General features: G+C 43.1%; 1 protein-coding gene across 1 annotated transcript; it reads left to right on the top strand.

Annotated features, from left to right (window-relative positions):
- The first annotated feature begins 1,933 nt into the window (after window positions 1–1,933).
- On the top strand, window positions 1,934–11,211 carry rft1 (RFT1 homolog). The gene is made up of 13 exons (XM_035382354.1): window positions 1,934–2,248; window positions 3,089–3,174; window positions 3,504–3,620; window positions 4,167–4,356; window positions 4,635–4,736; window positions 4,973–5,107; window positions 5,308–5,386; window positions 5,928–5,978; window positions 6,096–6,226; window positions 7,058–7,202; window positions 7,434–7,539; window positions 9,341–9,590; window positions 10,594–11,211. Exons 1-13 carry the CDS (start codon window positions 2,186–2,188, stop codon window positions 10,756–10,758), a joined length of 1,620 nt encoding a protein of 539 aa, XP_035238245.1. The 5' UTR covers window positions 1,934–2,185; the 3' UTR covers window positions 10,759–11,211.
- Window positions 11,212–17,606: the final 6,395 nt, after the last annotated feature.

Here is a 17,606-nt window from a genome sequence, read left to right as displayed (position 1 = left end):
GATGTTTTAATGAACCTAATCATATGCACAGTGCGGTCTGTAAGTACTTGGACAGTGAGACCATTTTTGTTGTTTTGGCTCTATACTCCTGCACATTGGATTTGAAATGAAGCAATGAATATGAGGTCAACGTGCAGACTGTCAGCTCTGATTTTAGGGTATGCACTAGTGAGCACAGCAATAGCAAACAACATGGTTGACCACAGAACACCACTGTAGTGGATGACAGAAGATTACTTCCCATTGTTAAGAAAAACCCCCTTTCAACTGTCACCCAGATCTAGAACACTCTCCAGGATGTAGGCGTATATGTGTTAAAGACTATCATAAAGAGAAGACTATACCAGCATGAACTCAGAGGATTCACTGCAAGATACAAACCACTGGTAAACCTCAAGAACAGAACGTCCAGAATAGAGTTCCCCTAAAAAGTACATCTAAAAAACTGTAGAGCCCTGGAACAAAGCCTTCTGAACAGATAAGACAAGTAAGAACCTGTACCAAAGTGAAGAAAAGATGAAAGTGTGGAGAAAGAAAGGAACTGCTCATGATTCAAAGCAACCCCTCCCCATCTGTGAAACATGGTGGAGGTAGTGTTATGGCTTGGGCATGTATGGCTGCTACTGGAACTGGCTCACTTCTCTTTATTGATGATGTGACTGCTGACAGCAGCAGCAGAGTGAATTCCAAAGTGTACAGAAACATCTTCTCTGCTCAGATCCAACCAAAATACCTCAGAATTCATTGGACAGTGCTTCATCTTGCAGCAGGACAATGACCCTAAAAACGCTGCTAAGCAACCAAGTTTTCAGGGCCAAAAAGTGCAATGTTATTGACTGGCTAAATTACTTGCCCCACCTGAATCCAATTAAACATGTGTTTCACTTGCTGAAGAAAAGACTGATGGCAAAATCCCCCAAAACAAACAGGAACTGAAGATGGCTGCAGTACAGGGCTGGCAGTGCATCACCAGGGGAGATATCCCGCATCTGGTGATGTCTATGGGTCACAGACGTGAGGCAGTCATTGAAGCAAAAGATTTGAAACCAAGTGCTTTACTTAATTTGTCAAATTACGTATGGTCCCCTAAAATGGGAGGACTACGCATAAAAAAGCTTGTAATTTCTACACAGATTGACCAAAATGGATGTAAATTCCATTAAATTAGAGCTGAAAAGTCTGCACTTTAACCTCATATTGCTTCCTTTCAAATACAATGAGCTTGAGTACAGAGCCAATACAACAAAATGTGTCACTGTCCAAATGCTTACAGACCACACTGTATGTAATCTGAGCATTTTTTAATGTATCTGAGCATTTTTGCCTTCCTAAAGTTGAAAACTGGATATGAAACCCCCAGATTACTTTAGTCGCTTTAATTCATCTCAGTAATCAGGATATGGTGAGGATATGAAGAAGAAAAAATGAAAAAAAGGGAAGTTAAGAAATGCAAAGCCTGAGAGGAATTCGGATTACATATTTACAGATTTTGCCCACCTCCTTGAGAATTTTCATTCACTTATTTATTTATTTTGTTTATTTATTCGTTTGTTTGTACATTGCCCTCTAACAACATTCAGCGGACGAGGACAACGGCGTTATGAACTGCATGCGGAAAGGATTCAGGTCGTGCCCAACATAAGAACATTTTTTTCGCAAGCAGTCTTTTGCATTGTGGCTGGTGAAACGCATAGCTCAAATTCAAATATTAAAACGGGGCGTATCAGTAGGAAGAAGTTTCATTAAACGTCATTCCTCATAAATTATTAGTCACCACAGTGACGTTACCGTTTTCGTGGTGCATTCATAATAACTGCCAAAATAAGTGCTAAAGCACAGCGCCGTCTTGTGGTCTTTCGAAGTTTTTTTTATTCATTTATTTATTTATTTTAAAGCTTCTTTCTGACGTCAGTATTCTGCGTCCGAATGAACTGTCATCATTTAGGCATGTGTACGGAAGTAAAGCGAATGAAGTTTCCAATGGAATCACTAACCTCTGAAAGGAACTGAAGTGGTGGATCGGGTTACCTCCTTTTGTTGCTAGATATCTGCAATACTTTTTAAATATATATATATATATATAACAATGTCTTTAAAATGATGACAGCGCTGAAGCACCTCCGAGCATAGCGTGTTATGCAGTTTTATAACGCTAACTAGCTAGCCAGGCGAGGAAGTCTTCACAATGACTGCTAAAGACGTGCTTAAAAATGCCGCAACTCTCGCTTCATACAATGTATTGCTTCAGGTACAGTAGCAACCAGCTAAAGAGAAGTAGCCTACATCCAATGCGTTGACTGACTAGTTAATTCGATAGTTTATGCAGTTTTGGGCATTCCTTTTACAATAAGGGACAGCAAAATTTGCGCTTAGAGAAATGTTAGTTAAAATGTAACATTACTTTGCACGTTTTTGTAAATTATTTATGGGAGAGAGAGGGGGGAAATAATGCTTATAACTGGCCGGGGCTAATGGTGATATTTAATAATTGCATAAACATTCATTTTTCTATCTATTTCTTGTCTAAAGCAATATGTAAGTATTGCTTTAAAACAGCAAGTTTGCGATAGTTATGACAAATGCATTTATGTTTCTCAGTGCTGTTAGTTTAGATCGAATGCATTTATTGCGCTATAGATGCAGACTGTTGTAATCTCATATTATCGCCCATGTTCGAATGTTAATCCTTCTTGTATGCTAGGTTTGCGGATGGAATGTTCAGTGGCTAGATTGACAATTTACTGTTATGACGACATGTTTGTGTTACTTTCCGTTAACTTTCAGTGTATGATTTTTATAAAACGGGTAGCTCAAATCACGGCTATGACGTCAGGTTCCTTTGCAGAATTCAGTAACACTCTCCGTCTGAGAAAAAAACGTTAGCCTAAACTATTTAAATTGGAGTGTGTCTATTAGTTTCATATTGCCATACTTGGTGACCGTTTTATAAAAGCAATACCATGGCCTGTCGCGAGCTATTGCTTAAATATATTTGCAAATATATAGAGTATGTATTGCATTTTGTGGATACACAGATCCGCACCATTTATGGACATCATTATCTATGTGTCACTGTCTGTCTTGGTAGGTGATGTTTCGCGTGCTCACCTTCCTTCTGAATGCCTTCACCCTCCGCTTTGTATCCAAGGAGCTGATCGGTGTGGTTAATGTCAGGTAAATTCCGTTTCTACAGCAATGAATAGCTGAAAGAACAAAAACAAAAACGTTCAGGCCCAAACCAGGGCGTGCACATGCAGTGATGCTGCAATAATTACTTATTTCACACCCGTTCAGAAAATAGATATATTGTGGGTAGTTTTCTTTAAACACGAATTAATAAAATGGTGTTTTAGCAACAAAGTCTGGCCTTCGTTAGATGTAAAATGTGATTTTTTCATCATAATTTAATCATAATTTGAGTCTAACTATTGTGAATGAACTTTTATGCAATTATAAAGTTAAATTCAGCACCGCCGTTACTCATTCTGTTCCTGACTGTGCAGGTTGACGCTACTCTACTCAACCGTGGTCTTCCTGTCCAGAGAGGCCTTCCGCAGAGCTTGTTTGAGTGGCAAGGATGAGCATAACTGGAGACAGATCATCAACTTGTTGTGGCTGGCGTGAGTGTCAGTGTCCACTAGAGGGTGGTGTTGTAAAATGAGAAAAAACGTTTTGTTTTTTTGCTGGGTGCACCTGTCCGAACAATGCAGTTGCACCTGGAGAGTTTATAATTGTGATTTACAGAAAATAATAATATGTTTTATTAGGTCATTGTTCTCTCTGCCATTTTTTGTTGCCAATCACAAGCAAAAACAGAAAAAAAAGATTGTCAGCAGTGAGGATTATAAAGCATTGTAGGTCAAAATGTGTTTGCTTTGATGTTTATGACATTGCCCACCTCATAAATACCCAGTATACTCCCCTCAGAGGGACTGATGACCCTATTAAAGACCAAATCGTATCTCTCTACCCATTAAAAGTCAAGTAAACTTACTGTGTCTATTATTGATCAAGTGAATCGCTCAGTACCTATTCCAGATCCAAGAGGCTCTCACTGTACTCATTATGTCTCCAGTATATTTACATTGAACCAATTACAGGTCCAGTAGGTTTACTTTGTAGCATCACCATCCCGCTCACACTCTCGCCATGTTTGCTGTTCCTAGGGTGCCGCTGGGTGTGCTGTGGGCGTCAGTGCTGGGCTGCGTGTGGCTGTGGCTCCTGGAGGCCCCAGATCCCCAGGCGATCCCCCACTATGGCCCTGCCGTGGGCCTCTTCGCTCTGGCTGCGCTGCAGGAGCTGCTGGCCGAGCCCCTCTGGGTGCTAGCCCAGGCCCACATGTTCGTGCGCCTCAAGGTGACGTGGCGTGGGACGCGCAATAACGTGAACACGCGACACACTTCTGACTGTTTACGGCACCTCACTGAAATATGTCAGTTGTATCATTTTTTTCTTTGTTTGTGTGTGTATGTGTGTTGGGGTGGGGCGTGCTAGTGTGCACAGAAAAAAAAAGAGTATTTCCCCAGGATGAATGAATGTGCACACAGCTTGAGTGTCTTATTCATCTACATGGGTTCTCGTATGACAGAAATGTGATCTCTCTCCCTCTTTTCTCGTTCCCTCTGGCTGTGCAGGTGGTGGCAGAGAGCTTGGCGATGGTGGCGCGGTGTATGCTGACCATGGCGCTGGTGGTCTGGGCTCCGCAGTGGGGGCTCTACATCTTCTCCGCGGCACAGGTCAGGAGGACTAATGTTATGTGTTTCCCTTGTGGTTTTGGTGGGAGCTATTTTACACCATTTGTGCAGTACATGCTTCGATGTTGGTTTGTTTAAGTTGTTGTTTAAGCCGTAAATACAGTATGGCCCTGAAAATGATTGCTTTTGTTTTCTGATGTTGCAAGCTGTGCGGTAAGAGTCATTGTTCATAATGTGAAATTACTGACGTGCTGTATGTCCTTTCTTTGGACTCATAGCTGGTATACACAGGGTTCCTGGTGCTGTGCTATGCTGCATTCTTCCTGCATTTCCTGAGCTCTGGGGAGGCAGAGAGACAGTCTTTTCCCCTGTGCCGTGTGGGGGATTTACTGCCCTCGAGAGTGGACGGGGAGGTAAGGTCATGGTCCGCCCACTCAGGTTCAGTGCCCATCTGACTCCACCTACAGCTGACTGTCACTTTCACCTTTTACACAAGTGATCACCTAACCTATGTATATTGGGTTGTGACTGGTGACTGGTTGTGTTTGTGTGTGGATGTGGATGATTGTGTTGACATGTTGGGATGTGATTGGCTGTGTTCCTGTCTCTGCAGTCAGTGGTGAACTTGAAACTGGCCAGACTGACCTGGAGCTTCTTCAAGCAGTCCTTTCTCAAGCAGATCCTCACTGAAGGTATCGGAGAGGCCGCCAGTTTCTGTTACTGTATTTATATTGTATACATCTGACCTACATATGTAAACATAGTCAGCAGTCATGGTGAGTTACAAGCCCAGTTCCCTAACCACTATACTACTCTTTCACCATCCACACAGTATACACAATCAGCACATTTCACACATGCACACAACTGGCTCCACACTGCCACATAGTCACATTAATGTCAACACCATCCACATATATACACACAATCTACACATATCCCCATCCAAAGGATTAGTGCTCTTTAGGCACTTATACTCTAATCCTGCATCACAAGTACAATGAATGCATTTTCCTCCCTCAAAGCTTTACTTCAGAATACATTAACAGGTACTGCCAGAGCCTTTAGTGTTGCACATGTACAGTAGCAGCCATGCTGTTACGTTGCATTACGCATTGTGTCATTGTGTCACCTTTTTTCTTGCTTGTATTCAATGTGTCTCAGATATTTTATTCTCTCTGAATTTTGGTATTTTCAAATCATGCATCTGACGTACATCTGTTCATATCACAGGCGAGCGCTACGTGATGACTTTCTTGAACGTGCTGAACTTTGGGGACCAGGGTAAGTGACCGAGTCCTGGTAAATATGAACGTAGTGTTTTCCTTGCACCTGTGAATTGTATAACTTCTGACTTCCTCGCCTTCACTCCCTCTCACCCTCTCTTTCCTCTCCTCACAGGAATTTATGACATTGTGAACAACCTGGGCTCCATGGTGGCTCGGTTTGTTTTCCTGCCTATTGAGGAGAGCTTCTATGTCTTCTTCGCCAAGGTGCTGGAGAGAGGGAGGGAGGTCCGGCAGCAAAGGCAGGTAAGTGAAGAAGAGACCACCAATCAGAAGCCTGATTTTTACTTGTAGCCAATCAAGAGCCAGGTGTATAACGCGGCTGCCTGACTCATCTTCAACCTTCCGAAGTTCTCACACGTCACCCCTGCTGAGGTCACTCCACGTGCTGCCGGTCACTGGTAGGGTCAGGCTCAAAGTTTTGAGTCTGGCCTACACTGCATCTAACAGGACAGCCCCTTCCTACCTACCTACCTGGACATAATACAGCACTACGCTCTAGTCTAGATCGACCACTCTGCTGTGTATGGTTCTCGCTCATCCTGACTGCAGAGCTTCTCTACTCTAGCTCCCTAGTGGTAGTCTCCCCATTCACTGCCTATTTGCTGTCATGGTCTGAAGACACATCTCTTCAGGCTGTACCTTGACATAAAGTTCACACTACAATTCCCTTTAGGCCTACCCACCAGTCAAGTAGCACTTTCATGTAGCACTTGTATCTTGATCTTAATGTTGTAGTTCTTTTATCATGTCTCTTGTAATCACGCCTCACTTCTATCTTGAGACTTAGCCACAGGTTTACTGGCTTAGCCTTTGGACTTAGCCATAGCTTTACTGTGTGAACTAAAGCTGCTACTTAATGATAGAATCGTACTTTATCTGACTAGCGTTTGCATTTATTCCATTGACCTTTGGTACGCGCTTACTGCTCATCGCTTTTAGATAAAAGCGTCTGACAAATGAATATAATGTAATGTAATGTACTATAGTATATTTATACTGATGTGGTTCCTGCTCTGACAAGTGTCCACTTCCTGTCTTTCATGCTTGGTGTACAACGTGATGATTGGTCCGCAGGAGGAGGTTGCCACGGCAGCTGAGGTGTTGGAATGTCTGCTGAAATTTGTGCTAGTGGTTGGCCTGATCATCACCGTGTTTGGATACGCCTACTCTTACCTGGCACTGGACTTGTATGGGGGGTCTCTGCTGAGCAGCGGAACAGGTGAGTCAGAGAGCAGTCAGAGACGAGGAGACGGTGTGTCGTAGAGACAGAGCTGTTTTAGAGACGGGTGTGTTAAATAGACCAGCATGACCTGGTGTGTTACTGAGAGAACTGTGTGTGTGTGTGTGTGTGTGCGTGTGCGCGTGTGTGCACGTGTGTGTGTGTGTGTGTGTGTGCACGTGTGTGTGTGTGTGTGCGCGCGTGTTGTGTGTGTGTGTATCCCCCGTGCAGGTCCCACCCTCCTGCGCTGGTACAGTGGGTATGTTCTCCTGCTTGCTGTGAATGGAGTGACAGAGTGCTTCACCTTTGCTGCCATGAGTAAAGAGGAGGTAGACAGGTGAGAATCTGCTGGGAGAAAGCATGCCAGATGGATGCCCACATCTATACACACACACATACGTGCACGCACACACACACACACACACGCACGCACACACACGCAGAGAGGATGAACAATGGACAGATGATTGGAGGATTGAACCGCTACAGTTATATTTGCAATGATAATTAATGAAATTTTTTTGTGAGAATTCAGTTTTTCAAGAGTCTGTCTGATAAACCTAGTTACAGTGAAAAAGGCTGAATTTTCGGTGAAAAGGTCTCATAAACATTGGCAGATGCTTTCCTTGAGTCAAAGTCACAGAACAAATGAAATACAGCCTTGTGCCAGGTTTTTCAAGGGCTGCAAATGAGCAGCATTTAACTGTTGTGACAGAACTGCTGTATCAGAAGGCAACAGGCTAAAATGTGAGCCCTTGCATTCTGTCCGAGACAAGCTGTTTGGTGCCGCAGCGCAGCTACGGTTGCAATTGTTTAGATAGTTTGTTCAGTAAGCGAGGAATTTTTACATGTACCATCTTTGTTCTGTAAGAAACCCCTCAAATACACCAAACGGTGCGTCGAGGTCACCAACACCAAGAAACCAAAGTTGTCACGTCGAGGTCAGCAACTGCAAGAAACCTCAACAAAAGTGTCTGAGTGGCGAAGCAATGCATGTAGTCTTACCCAGTGCTGCTGGAACGGGATTAATTTAATGTTATCTCAGTTATCTGACTCCAAAATGGTGTTTTAACCATTCCTCTGTGCTAACAGTTATGCATAGACTGAGGAGGCTCCTGTTTGCCAGTAGTGTTTCTCTATACGGATCGCTATCTAACTTAGTTGCGGTAGACGCAGCCACGTCTTTGGCTTGTGTAGCCTGCATAAATGCAACTGTGTGTCCTGCCACGACGCTAGTGTATAGGCAAGTGACTACAGGGTGCAGACATTCTGAGTTCTATGTGTATGTTAGGACCTTAAAACTCCTAGGTGTGCAGTGGTTAGAGTCAAAGAGGAATACCAGGTTAAAATGACTGCAGTTTTTTGTTCAGTGTGTTCAGTAATAATGACAATATACAATGGTGAGTGTGAGTGTACAAATGTGAGTGGTGTGACTATACGCATGTGTTGCGTAGGAGACTGTGTTGAGGAGTCTCCTCCAACCATTGCACTTCTCTCCTTATATATAAGGAAAAACCCCAAGTCATCAAATAAAGACACAATCATGACAAAACAGTGTAACAATGAATCCTGCTTGCGCCATCTCTGTAAGCACATCATACTGGTTTGACCTTTGTAGCTCAGACACCAACTCGTTCCCCATGACATCAGCTTTCCAACAATGCAACATGATTACACTGTATTATGGAGAACCTACGTTTTATATAATGCTGATTCAGCATGATGTTTTGCAACTGAGCACTGTCTCTTAATCTCACATGCAGACTCCCTGTCAGCACAGTAAACAGTCTGTTTCCTTTTGGGGTCTGATAAGAGGCACACGTCTGTGAACTGCCCTACAGTTTTGTTCTACCAATTACATGTTGATAGATATAACTCAGCCATTTATCTGTGTTGAGATATAAATCTGTTGTTTGCCTTTGTTCAGTGATTACTGTCATTTACCTATGAACAGGTATGAGTACCATTTACCTGTGAATAGGTATGAGTACCATTTACCTGTGAATAGGTATGAGTACCATCTACCTGTGAACAGGTTTGGCTGCAATTTACCTGTGAACAGGTATGACTGACATTTATTTGTATTCGGGTACGTCTGCCACTGTCCTGGTGTAACTGTGTTGTTTCCGTGTGGGCAGGTATAACCTGGTGATGCTGGGGCTGTCCGTGTCCTTCCTCTTCCTGTCCTACTTCCTGACATGGTGGCTCGGCAGCGTCGGCTTCATCCTGGCCAACTGCCTGAACATGGGCCTGCGCATCGGCCACAGCCTGCTCTTCATCCACCGCTACTTCCTGCGCAGCCCCTGGGCGCCGCTGCGCGGCCTACGCCCCTCCCCCTCCGTGCTGCTCGCCCTCGGCCTCAGCGCCGCCCTCACCGCCCTCTCGGAGGTAAGCTTTCAGTGGCCATTTTCCTTTTCTGGGGTCGGCATCGGCCAATGAGATGCAGGGAATAAGCGGTGAGTTTATGTCATTTGCATATTTTCTGTTTAGTCTCAATGTGGTCTCCTCTGTGTCTCAGTAGTCATCTCCTGCATTTAGTATGTTCTCTTTGCCTCAGTGTGGTCTCCTGGGAGTTCTTGTGGTCATGTTATACATTTAACAGTTTCCAAATGTTTCACTGTGGTATCCTGTATGTCTCAGTAATCAGTGAATTTAAAAACAGACTACTGCAGTTGGATAGTTACTGTAGCTAACATCAACAAATCTGTAGAGAATGCATTTTTTATTTTCTGCTGCATTGTTTTCATGAATTAGTAATTCAATTCACTAGTAACATAACATAATGACGAGAACAGGCCATTCAGCCTAACAATGCTCACCATTTGCCTGACTAAATTAGTGCTCAGAGTACCTACAGACTAGATAGTATCTAACACCATATCAAGCCTGGTCTTGAAAATCCCCAGAGTTTCTGCCTCTACTACGTGACCTGGCAGGTAATGATTTGTAACAGTAAGGTATCATTCTGGCAAGCTTGGCAAGATTTTCAGTGGCTATGAGCTAAAGTATGCTCGATGCAAGCCTCATAGTGAAAAGGATATAGGATATAGGATAAAGCTGAAGACACAGAACTCTTCAGTATCAAAAAAATGTTTTATTTTATTATGCAGACATGGTGAAAGTTTAATGAGCAAAGTGCACAAGTATGGAATATGAAATGGCAGCAAGCATTTCAATGAATTTCCTCGGCGCAAGACCTCTGAGGTTTTCTGCAGTGTGCACAGCTCCGCTCTATGTATTGTTGATTCCTAGCTGCGCACACCTGCGGGATTAATATTTGACCGAGCGTAACGGTCTTTCCCCGCGTCTGCTCTGGGCTTTCGGCCGTGTTCTCCGTGTCTCCTCGCCGTCTCGTTGCGTGTGCTCTCAGAGGCCTCTGTGTGTTTTGCAGGCCGTGTTCTGCTGCGACGGCGGCTGGCTCTTCAGGGCGGCTCACGTGGCGGTGGGCGGGGTCTGCCTGCTGGCCGTGCTGGCCACCGTCCTCTACGCGGAGACCCGGCTCGTTCACTTCGTCCGAACGCAGCTGCTGTCTCGCTACACCAAGAAAGAGACCTAGGGGACAGACTTCCTGAGGAACCCGGGCCACATGGAGAGTTTTAGATTAAAGACTCGTAGGGCCCTTGCGGATCAAAGGACGCCAAGCACAGCAGCGGTCTGCCACCTCCGAATGTCCCTGTGCTCACCTTTTCACACTAGAGACCAAAGGGCTGATGGGAGACTCTCTGAGTAGAGCCTGTAAGAATGGATGGAGGAGATTCCTCCAGGAGTTCTGCTGTTACAGACAGCTGCCCCAGGCAGAATCCTCTGTCCATGTCTCCCCTGCAACATAAGCAGACCTGGACCACTGTAATTCTTGCACTGATTAAGACAGAGCTTAAAGGTTACTGTACCGAATGGATACGTGGTGTTGTATTTGGACCACTGAATAGATTGTATTATCTATTAACTGTATATTTTTATTCAGTAAATGTGAATTGATACCAATGAAATCATTCTTCCTGTGAACACACTCTTGTTTTTTAATGACATTTTTTGAGGAAATATCAAATCAGAGATGGGTCTGTATTTTTGTAATCTTGAAGAAAGTTTAAGCTTTAGTATGTGGTGGTATATACAGTATATGGACTTTGGACAAGCAACCATTGCTCGTAGGTACTGATCGATATATATAAGATTAAGTTATAAGTAACTGTCGCCTCATAGCAAGAAGGTCACTGGTTTGAATCTTGGCTGGGACCTCTCCGTGTCTGCATGGGTTTTCTCCAGCACCAAAGACGTTCAGATTAGGTTAATTGGAGACTCTAAATTGCTCATAGATATGAGTGTGTGTGAAGGGTGTGTGTGCCCTGCAATGGATTGGTGACCTGCCTAGGGTTTAATTCCTGCCTCTCACCCAATGCATGCTGGGATAGGCTCCAGCACCTCGGTGACCCTGACCAGCAATAAACAGGTTGGACGATGGATGAGTGGGTGGATGGGTGGTTAGATGGATGGAATACTGTAAGTGTATGAATTTATTTCCTCAGTTTCCCAAAGGGTGGAGCCATTTCCTTTCATAAGAACATTGTGGTGTTTCAGTTACTGCTTACATATTTTTTCCAGATTTGTGGAACAATGGGCCAACTAATTGTATGATACATTGTTATATATGGTTCTCTCTGTATTCCAAACAAGTTAAGGTGGAAGTGGAAGGTATAAAAACAAGGATCTTTTTTGGAGTTTTTGTCTCCTTGTGGTTCTGGGCAGGGAGGGCTTTGAAGGTGAGTTATGTGGAGGTAAGAGACCTGTTATTTTAGATGTGGGCTTGTCCACAGCATCCTGCCCTGTCACTAGAAACAGGGGTTAATGGTTTGGAACAGCAGGCTCAAGGTAGCCATCCTTTTCAACTGACTGAAGCCACCAAGCATGAAAACACAGTCCAGGTAGAGTGGTGAGAACAGCATTGCTTTTGGTGAGAAGGGATGTAATATGTTGCGTTTCTGCGTCGTCTGAAAAGGCTGTTTTGTGTCTTATTGGTATTTGTAAGCAGGTCATTCCTGTGGCTTGACGGCTTTGTGTCTACACTGCTGAGCTGGAGGACCTTGTGTTAAAAAAAAGCAGAATGGCTGCATAATTTAAAAGCCTTAAAGGAGTAGTGGAGAAACAGCTGTTTCCATTAGCATACCTGGGAGTGGGAAATACACCTCTGTGTGTGTGTGTGTGTGCGTATGTATGTATGTGAGAGAGAGACGGAGATACGGATACTGATGGAAAGACCTACCCAGCTTTAGCAGGTAAGAGTGAGAATCATAACACCCCTTTCTCACGTTTTCGAAAGGTTTCTGCTCTCATCCAGGTGCCTGGTGTTTCATGTCCTCACTCAAAGGTGGTGTCACACTGCAAGGTAAAAAAAAATACTTTTTCTTTACCTTTAAAATACTATTTCATGTTTTTTATGTTGACAATTTAATGAAAGCATTGCAATTAATCATGATTAATCCGGCAATCAACTCATTTTTCAATAATTTGACAGCCCTATTGTTAGACACACATGGTGTATTAATGATAATGAATTCCAGAACAACAACACCTCGCTCCCCGACCAGCTCAATACGTTTTTGCCGACTGTTTGAGGAAAACGCAGCTCTCCCAGCATCCCCAGCCTCACAGCCCCGCCTCCCGCTATGCCCCCCTCCCAAATTTACCCTCCCCTCCACCCACCACAGCCCTCCTGTAGACCTGCCTAGGCTGAACAAAGGAGAGGTGTCAAAGAACCTGTGGCAGAATGATACATGGAAGTCAGTCAGCCTAGGTGCGATACCTGGGCATGCCTGGTTCCTGTGTTAACATATTTCACCTCTCCTGCATCCAGACTGTCCTTCCAATGTGCCTCTAGATGTCCACTGTCATTTCTGTCTCCTAGACATAACTAAGGCCAGAGTTACGTGCCTTACTGACTACATAGTTGTAGCGCTTACCCCCGTCATCATGAAAGGCTTTGAGAGGGCAGTCAGAGAACACATCTCCACCCTATCAGACGTGCTGGACCCCCTGCAGTTTGTGTACTGCACTGACAGGTCCAAAGATGACGCCATTGCTCTTACACCGAGGCACTGGCCCAACAGCTGGCAAAGAAGGGCAACCGTGTGAGAATGCTGTTCATCGATTGCAGCTCAGCGTTCAGTACCTTAGCGTCCATCCTTATCTCCAACCTGGAGGCCTTGTGTGTGAACGCCACACTCTGCCTCTGCACCCTCTGGGTTCTGGGCTTTCTAATGGGAAGACCTCAGGCAGTGCAGGTGGGCAACATTTCATCCTACTTAGCCATCACATTTGGCATCCCCCTAGGATGTGTGTTTGCTTACATCGCCCGCCTACAGTATATTCCATCTGCATCATCGACTGTACAGTAAGGCACAGCTCTAACGCTGTCATCAAGTTTGCCGATGACACGACGGCGGTGGGGCTGATCACCACTAAGAGCACCACAGCCTATGTGAATGACTCTGAGCTCTGACACAGAGTCCCTCCCCCCTTTACCTGCCCAGGCCCTACCAATACCTGCCCCATTCACCCTGACTCCCTGCTACCACACTGGACATTACCACAACCCCCCCCCCCCCCCAAACCACACTGCACCTTACCCCCCCCTCTCCAACAGCCACTTACTACTTATACTGTTTTACCGCTTGCTTTATTTACGTTATTGTTCTTGGCAACTTTGTTTTTGATTTCTATATTTAACTGGTTATGAAACTGCTGTTGTCATTGCACAAGTTTGACAGCGAGATATGGGAACTCATGTAACTCGTGTCTGTGACTAGATTACTTGATAAAGTTGTATTCATTTTCATTAAATTAATCACATGATATTGTCTGCATTTTGGGATGAACATGCAGTTCAGTTTTAAGAAATTAAATAAAACAGAGCCCAATGGCATCAGTCGGTAACTGTATCAATTACCTCATGTTCCTCATTGCTTTTTAATCAGAAGCTCGTCACAGAGCCTGCAAGTGTGCAAACATGCTGCACAAATGCAAAATGCAGTTTTCTGCAAAACGAATAAAACAAACTGATCATCCTTCAGCCACAGCAAGTTCCACAAAGTGGAAACAAAGCTTTGCCTGCAGTATTAATTGGACACTGCAGAAACCTTTGACTGTAGTGGATGGATATTGGTAAGAAATGTCCTGTGGAGATGCACCCCTCACTTTATTAGACTACACTGTGTGTGTGTATGTGTGTGCGTGCATGTGTGTATGTATACGCAGGGAGCTGAGCATGTTGCTCTAGACCCTGTACTTCAAAAATATAAATAGCTGGGATTTCATTTTTCCCCTTCCCCCAGTTGTTCTTTAATTTGTCAGCGAGCCTTCAACCGTCAGCCCATAAAACACATTTCCTCTTCTTGGAACCCCTTAGAACCCTTTCATTTCAAAGTGTTTCAGATCCTTGTGAATTGAATCTCATTTGCTTGTTGTGCATGGAATTCCCCTGGGATTCTCTAGCAGGACTGAGTTGAAGGGGGTGGGGGTAAAAGAGAAGGAGACATGGAGAAAGAGAGGAAGTGGGAGGAAGAAGCAGACCATTTATGATGGGAAATAGACTTATCACCAGCGTTAAGTGCACACTCTGCAACAAGCTACAGGACAGATCAGTTTTGTGGGGGATGATTTTAATTGAACTGTCCTACAGTGAGATTTGGGCATACAAGCTGAAGCACAAGCCGGGATCCTGGACATGAGGTTAAAATCTGAGACAAAGTCAGCCTTTAACCAAAGATTGAGTTAATTCTACCCTCCTTAAATCCAGAATAGAGCTGAAAGTATTCATTCAAAATGAAATACAATGGTTAATTCATGCATGAGAATACTTAGCAAGGACAGTGGGTGTGTTGAGTAATTTTTCATCTGATAACCTGAATCTTAACATGCCCCATTTGAGCAGGATTTGTGTCGAGTCATCTGTTTTCTCACTGATACTCATTTTGCATTGTCCCACATGCCTTAAGCATGCTCTAGCTGTAATGAGTCTTCACCCTAAAACTAAGCAAGCTAATGAACTTCCATGTGGGTGTGGCATAGCAACAAAAAATAGCTTAGACTTCTTTAAAGGTTTGACTTAAAGTAATTCACTAAAAATCACTGCGGCATCATTTAATTTGCTAAGTTGATACAGTGGTTGATCTCATCAGCACGCATTAATGAACAGCATTAATGAATTCTTGGAGCCCTGAAATTGCTGGTTGCTGCTATATTTATTTTTAAGTTACTGTCCACTGTTATTTGGCACTGGATGATGATTGATACATGTAATGTTGATTCTCAGAATCAATGAACTGTTATTAGCCTCTGTAATGTCTCATTGTTTTTAAGTATGAGCAGATGTTTGTCCTTTGGCCAGCAGATGTGGATATGCAGGCTAGGCAAATTGCATCTATTGTTTAACCAGCATTCAATGGAATGAGTTTGTTGTGTTAACCACTGGGAAATATGGATACCTGAGTTCAATCAGGTACTGTAGTGTGGGCTTGGAACCTCCTCAGCAAAAACAACAGATATGATGAGGCATCTTGACAGCATCACAAACAGAGGTTTAGGGAAGGACCTAATATGGCTGTAGGGCACTTAAGGGCTCAGACCTTGTGTGACAGTGTAAAATGAAGGATCAGTGAGGAAATAGATGATAAGTACTTGACAGAAGTGAGAAACAAGAGTATGATTCACAGCAGAATATTGGAATTCGGGGTCATACTCCATCTGATTTGCCTCATTCATAAATACACTGAAGTGCAGGAATAAATCAGCAGCGTTATTTTGGGTTACATTCAAATGAATGGGTCATGTCTAATGAATTACAGATCAAGAAAATCCGTGGACAGTTAACCTTTTATTTATGGCTGAGTCTGTTCATAGTAAACAGTCAGTAAGACCAGTATGGTCAGTAAGTAAAAGTCTGAACAATGAGCCACTTACAGTGACAGCATTGTATAATGTTTTGGGAACTGGGCTTTAACATAAAGGTTGCGGGTTTAATTCCCAGCTGGGATGCTGCCAGTGTACCCTTGATCAAGATTCTTATCTTGACTTGCCTCTGCAAAATATCCAACTGTATAAATGGATTGTGTGTAAAAATGTAATCTCTGTAAGTCACTCTTGCTAAGAACAGCTGCTAAATGCTGAAATGTAATTCAATGTAGCAACACAGCACTATTTTTGGCTGTTTGAACGCAAGTTTCAAGATACGAGTAAGAAAAACTACACTCAATACCAGGTACCATGACAAAAGCTTTGTGCATATTTATTTAATAGAATACGGTATCTGAACTTAAAATATACATTAGAGTAAAAATGAAGCCCCAACCAGCTACAAAGCAAAGTCATTTACAGTGCAGCCTCGAGTTTCCCGCCTCCCCCACCCCCAACACATTCTACTCTTCATGATGTAGTTGCCATAGAAACGGAATGGTCAGACCTAAGATTCCCTCACCCCCAAAAAGACAGTGTAGAATACTCGACAAAGAGCCTACAATCTTTGTAATTAACATCAAAAGCTATAAATAAATGCATTTGTTGCTAAGAATGACCTCCTTTAGATCACCCCTTTCACAATTTTTTTTTCTTCACAGATAAACCAATTTAGCTATGCAAAAACATTTATTATACGTAATATTAAAGGGAGAACTATGTAGCCTTTGTACTGCACTATTTTGTTTATCTAGCTCCCTAGTTTCATGAATTATATGCATGTGCTTAAATTAAAAAGACAGTTTAATAGTCATCCATGTAAGATCAGGATGACTCTGTCAACTTCATAGTTAGATCTGTCTTTGATTTTGATACCCCTACCCTCCACACACATAAAAAGACACAAAATCTTGCCTACAATTTTTGCTTTACAGTTCTATTCCTAAAATGGATGTAAAATGAAAATGTCATTGGATGCAAAATATCAAAACCAAAGCAAATTTCTTCTTTCAGGAGTTTTTTGGGTGAAATTTCAAGAAAGGTGGATTTTAAATATAATAAAAGTCCTCCCATTTCCTCTATTTCTCTCTCTCAAATTGATTTTTGAAAATCAAAATGTAGTATTGGCATGATGGTAAATATAATACGGTTACTATTGCAATCAAATATAACATACAGTAACAAAATAAAATGTATATGTGTAACTAACATGTAGGATAGCATGTGAAAACCACTCTCTTTCTCCTTTTGTATAAACATATAAAGACTATGAAGGCTCTGTAGTTTCTTTTTTTCTTTTTTTTTTTTTTTTAACCTAAATGGTAAGCACCAAGCATAGATTATCACCAGGTACGCAGTTGGGCACGGCAGGGTGGCACAATTCAACACCTCAGTAATACTGGTGTTTTTATTTCTCTCTCTCTTTCTCTCTCTCTCTCTCTCTCTCTCGCTTTCTGA

This window comes from Anguilla anguilla, chromosome 11 (assembly GCF_013347855.1).
Source record: "Anguilla anguilla isolate fAngAng1 chromosome 11, fAngAng1.pri, whole genome shotgun sequence".
NCBI lineage: Eukaryota > Metazoa > Chordata > Actinopteri > Anguilliformes > Anguillidae > Anguilla > Anguilla anguilla.
Note: the sequence above shows the minus strand (reverse complement) of the source record. Positions and strands in the feature narration are given on the sequence as shown.